This window comes from Littorina saxatilis, linkage group LG17 (genome assembly GCF_037325665.1).
Source record: "Littorina saxatilis isolate snail1 linkage group LG17, US_GU_Lsax_2.0, whole genome shotgun sequence".
Lineage (NCBI taxonomy): Eukaryota > Metazoa > Mollusca > Gastropoda > Littorinimorpha > Littorinidae > Littorina > Littorina saxatilis.
This window is the reverse complement of record NC_090261.1, coordinates 64,574,012-64,582,770: the sequence shown is the minus strand read 5'-3', so window position 1 is coordinate 64,582,770 and position 8,759 is coordinate 64,574,012. Positions and strand designations below refer to the sequence as shown.

General features: G+C 48.7%; 1 protein-coding gene across 1 annotated transcript in view; it reads right to left on the bottom strand.

Moving 5' to 3' along the window:
• LOC138953365 (blastula protease 10-like) overlaps positions 1–8,759 on the bottom strand; it is a 45,912-nt gene continuing 37,153 nt past the window's right edge. The window contains exon 12 of the mRNA XM_070325164.1: positions 1–1,168. Coding sequence (XP_070181265.1) covers positions 783–1,168 — 386 coding nt within the window. The 3' untranslated portion in view covers positions 1–782. The remainder of the gene's footprint in view (positions 1,169–8,759) is intronic.

The following is an 8,759-nucleotide window of genomic DNA, read 5'->3' as shown; positions in this document are numbered from 1 at the left end:
AGTCAGTCAGCCAGTTCAGTCAGTCAGCCAGTTCAGTCAGTCACCCCGTTCAGTCAGTCAAACCAGTTCCGTCAGTCAATCGGTTTGGTCAGTCAGTTTTCAAGTCGGTCTTTCAGTTTAGAATAAGAGTCAGTAGTAGGCCGGTCAACATTCGATGCTAATAAATAAGCGAGTTCAGACACCTCAGTCAGTTAGTCATGAAACCTGCGAGCGAGTGAGTGAGTGAACGAGTAAGTGAACGAGTGAGATATTAAATTAGGCCAAACCAAAATATATATGTTGGTTTAGGGTATAACGTGACCAAAAAAGATAGGGTCGGTAGGTCGGCTTTTTTTCTTCTTTCTTTTAGATTTAGTTGATTTAAAAAGAGGTTACTTCCCTTAGTCTCGGTGTGGTTCGTACAATGTGCCAACAGTTGTTTTTTGAGAAATGAAAAAAATGTTTTAGGGTCGGCGGGAAAAAATAGGGTCGGTCGCGTTACCCTAAACCAACATAAATTTGTATTTGGCCTTAGTCTATGATTCAGTCGGCCTGTGGGTAAGTAATGGAGTAAGTAATGGAGTAAGTCAATTAGTCTATACGTTAATCAGTCTGTTCGTCAGTCACCCAGTCAGTCAGTGAGTCAGTCAGTCAGTCAGTCACCCAGTCAGTCAGTCAGTCACCCAGTCAGTCAGTCAGTCAGTCAGTCACCTAGTCAGTCAGTCAGTCAGTCAGTCAGCCAGCCAGCCAGCCAGCCAGCAAGTTAGACAGCCAGCCAATCAGTCAAGCCAGCCCATCACCAATCATTCCTCTTCCGAGTAGTAGTCGTATCCGCTGCCAAGGTCCGTGACGTCACAGGGATGGGTGTTGCAGGGTCGCTCCTCGAATTGGTTGTCATAGCAATACGCCACGCGACACGCACGGATGCGCGAGCGCTGTCCGCCGTCACAGAGCCGCGAGCAGGGGGACCACTCGGTCCAGTGGGTAAGGCTGCCGCCCGTCTCCACACTGTAGCTGGGGACTTGATCGCTGGAGGCAGCAGCGTCTGTGGTGAAGTCTGCGGCTTCTGGCACGTGGTACTGGGGCGGGTCTTCCGTGGTGTGCTGCGCGGCCTTGGCTTCCTGTGGTGGGCTGTGGTACTCGGGGGATGCTGTCTTGGCCTCCGGTGCTGGTGACTGGGGCACCGTGTCTGTGTGTGGGACAGCCATAGCATCAACCATAATGTTGCCACATTGTCATTTGGCCTTCTTGACAGACAGACATTGACTGACCGACCGACAGATAGACAGACAGGTAGACAGACAGACCAACAGACAGACCAACAGACAGACCAACAGACAGACCAACATACAGACTAACAGACAGAACGACAGACAGATCAACAGACAGACATTCAGACAGAGTAACAGTTATCCAGAGAAACGGGGCGGGCTGGAGGAAGGGGGGAGTAACAGTTATCCAGAGAAACGGGGCGGGCTGGAGGAACCCAGCCAGCATGATTCTGCGTGACGCATGCGTTATTTCTGCGTTTTTCATGCGGGGATGCGTACGGCCTCGTGACACCTTCGCTTCGCGCGCGTTACTTTTCGCCAACTTTTACGCAGATTGTCGCATTCGAAACGACTTCACCACGCAGTGTTTAGCACGCATGGATTCAATGAAAAGGTGATTGCAATTTTTGTTTTTCCTAATTTTATACCGTGGGTTTATGCATTTACTTCATGAAATAATTTATTATATTTTATGTTATTAAAAAATATTTACTTTTAAATTTTGGTTATGAATAGTTATTCTTCTTCAAAAACTTCTTTTTTTTTTTTTTTAGAAAAAAAATTGCATAAAAACTTTCAATCCGTTATTTTTCAGTTTATCTTAAGACAGTTTCGGTTAAAAAAAAATGCATTTAAAAGTTTAATAAAAATATTTTTATTTTATGTAATGGTTTTCCCATTTAATTTTTATTTAATCATTTTGTTATTACCAACATTTATTTGCTTAATTGTTATCCTGATTATTTTTATCTTAAAATAAATATGATTATTTTAATTTGTATTATCATTATAATTGTTTTAGCATGTAATATAATTATTGTAATGGGGATTTGGTATTGTTGTAGGAATCAGCTTTCCACAAAATAATGTCGTGGAAAAATCTAGGCAAAGCATAATAAATATATTATATGAACAGAAAAGATAACTGAAATCTATATGAACACCCATAACAAAACGATAAAAACATTTAAAAAATTCAGATTAAACAAAAAAATGTAAACTAAAGTAACTTTGAAACTAATTATCTACTCAAAATAAAGGCTGATGTTAGTGGTTACATAAAATTTGTTCTCAGCATATTTTCATTTTATTTTATTTTGCTTTGGAAGAAAATCTCTATGAAAGTTCAATTTCAGGGGAGACAGTTACCTTTACTGAAAAGAGCAATTTATTGAAGTTATTTCCCTTGTCTGTCAGACAATCTCCAACTTCCTGTTGGCAAGAAGTCTGTCAAATCCACATAGAATTGTATCGGCGTTTTTTTGCTTTTTCTTCATATTGACTTGTATTTTTGACTTGCTTATTGGATGCAAGGTAATCTTATCCTTCTCTCTGAAATGAAGATTGACTTCTTTCAAGAATAGGTAAGTTGATCAACTGAAGGAAAGATTTGGGAATTTGAATTTTTGATAGCTCGCGGCTTCGGCTTCCGAGTTTGATGGCAGAGAGAATTTCTCACACTTTCGATTTTTTTTTCGCCTAGAAGAACACTGTTCTATTCATTCATGTTTGTTTTGTCTGAAAGATGGATGAATGAACTAACTTTTCCAAAAACATAAAGTTGATTGATGCAGTGGTTTGTTTTTAAGGAGTTGTGGAAGAGTGAAAATACCATCCGAATCCCGATTCGCGGGTCGCTCACGGCACCATAAAAACTGAATTTTCGTTTATCATTTTATGTCTCATTGTCTGTTTCTTGGTGAACTTTGGTTGGTTCCTAATCTGGTCGAGTCATTGCGGCAGCAGTTGTCAGGAGCTTTAGTAGTAATACTAATAGGCTCTTCATATATCTGGTTTTTTTTTTATTTGTATCTTTTTATTTGTCACGTTTCAATATATCACTTAAGGTGATTATGAACCGGTTAATTACTACTAATTAACTAACCACACCACGATCCACTCTCGCAGTCATACAATTAAATAGAGTCAACAAAAGTATAAGTTTCAGACGCCTGTTTATGTATAAACTCTCCACCTCCCTCGAGCCTTCACTCAAAATATGTTCCTTTTACGTTCTCAACACGTAAAAAACCAGTGTTCACTGACAAAATGCCAGTATTATGTAGAAAATTATAGGAACACGCTGAACCCGTGTAAATATAGTTAAATGCGAATGTTCTGTCCGAAAAGCTCTAGTTCGTGCAGGTGTCACACACCCCACGTTGTCACTACTCCAATGAAATCATAGATACGAAAAGACAACGGTGGTCAACGGGGTGCGTACGACATGGTGCACTTAGCTTTATCTCTGCTGCTGCTGCTTAGCCGGTATGCTGGTTAGTCGGTTCGCTGGTTAGCCGGTCCGCTGGTTAGCCGGTTCGCTGGTTAGCCGGTCCGCTGGTTAGCCGGTCTCCTGGTTAGCCGGTCTCCTGGTTAGCGTAGCCTCAACAGTTCCCGCCAGAGTCAGCCGTGCCGATGTTACGGGAACGTAACGAACGAACGAAACGAACGAACGAAGGAAGGCTGCAAACAGAAAGCATCGGTGCACTAAACATGTCAGCTACCCCTCACCCACCACCTTAAAACATGTCATCTTTAAATATCTCATCGAGCACGTGGGCCTGCACAAAACTGACTTTTTACAACAACAAAACAGCCATTTTCCGTCCTTCTCTCCCTATCTGCAAAAACCATATACAGATTAGTATTTTAGCGTCACAGAGAGTAAATTATGCGCTAACCTGGAAAGAACAACAGAGAGTATTTCATTCCACAACACAGACTCATCAACAGCGTTAAATAATGATTTATTACCTCAAAAGCCTATGATTGTAACTCTCAATGGAAGCAAAGTCCGCCTCCTCCCTGGAACAGTCTCTGTTCGTCAACAGTGACCCAAAACGTCCAGAACCCCTTGTCGAATCCTTATGCGAAAGCCATCGCCGACGAAGGAAATGTGACGACTTGTCCTCAGCAAAATACGTGGCAGAGGAAAGGAATAACTTGTGGAAGTTCCCCTAGAGTGCCGAATATGATACTCGGTGAAAAACCATCATACTCTAGTAACTGTGTGTTAGGTCCTTCCCCTTCTGCCGCTGGGTGTCAAGTGTGTCGTCCTTGAGTCTCTGACAGACCACCTAGCCAAATACACGTGACTGACCTTGTCACCAAACCAGTCCAGCTATACACAGTTTTGCCTCCCCAAGCAGGAAAAAGACACGAGAAACTCAATCCCTGAAAATCCCGTGCGCGCTGTCAGCGAAAAAAACCGTCAGCCCTATGACAGCAGAAACCTGCACTGTGAAGCTCGTGCGTTTCAAAACATCCGTGCTCGGGAGCACTGTCAGCAAAAACTCTGCTGTGTCCAATATCACGCACAGGCGCTTTCTATCATACATTGACCCAGAACAGGCACTCCACTGAGTGACGCTTTCTTGGTCTCTGTCACCCGATCGTGACACACCTCCCCTCTTCAAGACGAAACCTCGGTTTCGCTCACAGTCATGTTCTCCTCTACAGCCCGAGAGAGGAAGTCAGCTCCAACATTGTTGGCGCCCGGAATGACGCGTACCGTGAATTGGTACGGTTGGAGAATCAACGCCCAGCGCATAAGTCTGGCGTTTGCCAACCTTGCAACCTGAAGATATTGCAGAGGTTGATGGTCCGTCTCCAGACAGAAAGGTCGTCCGTACAGGTACGCTTCGAACTTCTGGATGCCCCAGACAATGGCGAGACACTCGCGTTCAACCGTTGCATACGCTGCCTCGGCCGAGGTCAGCTTACGGCTGGCGAAGCAAACAGGGTGCAAAAACCCCTCTGTCTCCTGAAGCAACACTGCCCCAAGTCCCTTCCCTGAAGCGTCTGTCCTCAGCACGAAGTCCTTGTTCAGGTCTGGTAGTCGGAGAATAGGCTGACTGGTGAGTCGCCTCTTCAGGGTGTTGAATGCGGAGCTACATTCCTCAGTCCACACTACAACGGTCGGTTGTAGTTTCTTGGTAAGGTTGGTCAGTGGTAGAGCGATTTCGGCAAAGTGCGGGATGAAGCGTCTATAGAAGCTGGCTAGGCCCAGGAAAGACCTGACTTCTTTCTTCGTGCGCGGTGGCTCCGCCTCCCGAATCTTCTGGATCTTGTCGTCCTCTGGAACGAGCAATCCCTCGCCGACAACATGACCCAGGAAAGACAATTCCCGGAATCCCAAGTAGCACTTGGACGGTTTAGCTCCCAGATTTCCGTCCTTCAACCTTCCGAACACGTCGCGCAGGGCGTCGAGATGTTCAGTCCATGTCTCTGTCGCGATCAGCACATCGTCGATGAAACTGCTGATGTCCTCGCGCTTCAATGGTTCCAAAAGTTTCCTCATCATGCGAGTGAAGACGGCACCTGCATTCTGTAGACCAAAAGGCATGACTGTCCACTGGAACTGGCCGAATGGAGTGGTAAATGCAGTCTTTGGGCGGTCTTCCTCGGCAACTGGGATTTGCCAGTATCCCTTGGTGAGGTCCAGTTTGGAAAAGTACTTGGCCTTGGCCAAGTGACTGAAGAGGTAGTCCACATCAGGCATGGGTTCCGCGTCAAACGCCGTAATCTTGTTCAGCTTCCGGTAGTCAACACAGAACCTGACGCGTCCATCCTTCTTCTTTACAAGCACAATTGGTGAACTGTAGGGAGAGTTCGCTGGCTCGATGACGCCCAACTTCGTCATGTCGGCGATTTCCTTCCTGACCACCTCCTTCTGGGCATGAGGCATGGGATACTGCTTCGTCCTCACTGGCTGTTTCTCCAGCAAGTCGAAGGTAAACTCCTCTAGATGCGTCTGAAGTGGTATGTCTGTAAGGACCCGTGCTGCATCCTTCAGGATCTCTTGCAGGTCCGCCTGCTGGTCGTCCCCAAGATCAGGTGAGATGTGCACGTCCGTGAGATCCTCACTAGCCTCCAGCGGACAAACTGGTACCCGTCCTCCTCCCTGTTCTTCCGTTGTCTCGTCCATCACGACAGCAACTGCTTCTGTCACTTTGTCCTTTTCCCCGTAGGCAGTCCTCTCTATGTAGGCGCGCAGCAGGTTGGCGTGGTACAGGCGTGCTTTCCCGTTCATGACGATCCTGTAGTCGTTTTGGCCCACTTTCGCTGTCACCTCAAAAGGTCCTTGCCACTGCAGTTGTAGCTTGTTGTGTTTGACAGGTAGAAGTAGCAACACCCGTTCTCCAATCTTGAAGCTGCGCGGCCGTGCCTTGCGGTCGAATCCTCGCGCGTAACGCTGTGCTGCTCTTCCCAGGTTCTCTTGAGCCAATTTGCAGGTCTCTTCAATCCTGTTCCTGAGTTCTACGATGTAGGTCGCTGTCGTCTGCACCTCCTCGTCAGCTTCTTCGTCCGTCCAAGCTTGACGCAGGATAGCCATGGGACCGCGTACCTGTCTGCCGTACAACAACTCAAATGGGGAAAAACCCAAGCTCTCCTGAGGAACCTCGCGGTATGCAAAAAGCAATGCTGGGATGTACCTGTCCCACGTGCGTGGTTTCTCCTGAGCTAGTTTCCTCAGCATGGTCTTCAAGGTGCCATTGAACCTTTCCACCAGTCCGTTGCACTGAGCATGGTAAGGAGTGGTGAAGTGCTGCTCCAGTGATAGCAGTCGTGCTGCCTCCGCCATCACTCCTCCCGTGAACTGCGTGCCTCTGTCGGTGAGTACCTCTGATGGAATTCCCAGCCGGGACCACATAGTAACCAGAGCCTCAGCTACTCGCGTGGCTTCAATCGATTTCAGAGGGATCGCCTCTGGGTATCGAGTAGCGTAGTCCACCATGGTCAAAATGTATCTGTTTCCGTCCTCAGACGCAGGCAAGATGGGCCCGATGATGTCCACTGCCACCCGACGAAAGGGTTCGTCGATGAGCGGCATCTTCTCTAAGGGGACCTTCCTCACCCTTCCTTTGGCAACCACCTTCTGGCACTTATCGCAGGACGCACAGAAACGTCGGACATCCGTGCAGATGCCTGGCCAGTAAAAGTGGCGCCAGACACGATCCGTGGTCTTCTTGGTACCAAGATGACCTCCCAGAATCGAGTCGTGTGCCGTTGCCATGACACCCTCGCGAAACTCGCGAGGCACGACAACCTGTTTGAATGTACCTTCTTGGTTGCTGAACTCACGGTAGAGCAACTTCTTGTCCCTGAGGAACTTTGACCTCCCATGCTTCCCGCTCAGCTTCACCTTCCCCGACTTCGCGTGCTCCCGAGGAGTAGCTAAGGTCGGGTCAGAATCCTGAGCCTTCGCGAGAAGCGCGGGGGTCACGTTCCCCAGGGCAGCTCGTGCAGCAGGTAGGGGTTTGAGAGGTTTGTCCTCTCGCTCCGCCTGTGCCCGCGTGAGCACTGAAATGACGTCGGGAGACCGATAAACGGGAACCTCCCTGGTGACGCCGTCCACAAACTGAACCCGGTTTCCAATGAGCAGGTCGCATGGAGGATCGTCCATGACGACGGCCACAATGGTCCCCGTGAACAACGGGGTTACGACCTTGATCACTGCCGTGTTCAAGTCGTAAGCGTGAGATGCCTCGGCCATTCTCACCCTGATGCTGTCTCCTGTGTAGGCCATAGCTGGAACTAGACTCGCCCGAACCACTATCATGTCTGCCCCTGTGTCCCGCAGACCTTCGCCCTTCACTCCGTTAACGTAGACGTTGCAGTGGGGCTGGAAATGTTTCCTGGAGCACGGAACGCAGAGTTGTGGGATGGTGCATGAGCTCGTGACGTCCCTGAACTCCTCACTGCCAACGAAGTGAACGCCCTTCTGGTCAGCCTGTCTCTTGTGGCAGTCCTTCTTCACGTGGCCCCGCTTGTTGCAGTAGTAACACTGGATGTCAGTTCTGGAACTCGATCCCTTGTGTCCCTGATCGTCCTTCCCGTCCTTGGGTCCTGAAGAACCCGAATTTCCCGTTTTTCCTGGCCGTGAGCCTGAAGATTTGCCGGAGATCGCCTGGGCGTCCTCGTGCACTCTGATCCAGTCGGCTGCCTCCTGAGTAGTCTTGGGCTGGTGCTCCTGCACGAAGGTCACCACCTCAGGTCGCAGGCTGGACATCAGTTGTTCCATGACTATGAGGTCGGCAAGGTCGTTGACGGTCCAGTCCTTTTCGGCCATCTCCACCCAGCGCCGCAGGTAGAGGTTAAGGCGTGCCACAAACTGATGACTCAGCTCGCCGCTCAGTCTCTTGCTGTTACGCAGACGTCGTCTGTAGGCTTCAGCAGTCAGGTTAAAGCGCTGGAGTAACGCCTTCTTAAGTGCCTGATAGTCTCTCGCCTCGTCGTCCTCCAAAGCGTTGTAGAGCTGCAATGCGCGTCCCTTTAAGCAGGTGCTAAGGCGGCTAGCCCACGTGGCCTCTTCCCACTTCTGGTCAGATGCAATGCGCTCAAACCGGCGTAAAAAGTCGTCGAGCTCGTCCTTGTCATCGTCGAACGTCGGCAGTCTCGTACGGTCGGCAACAAACGTCGGCGCGCTAGCCTGAGTGAGCGTACCCTTCTCGGCCTGTAGCCTAGCTAGCTCTAGCTGGTGATCGCGTTCGGCCTGTTTGTCCTGTC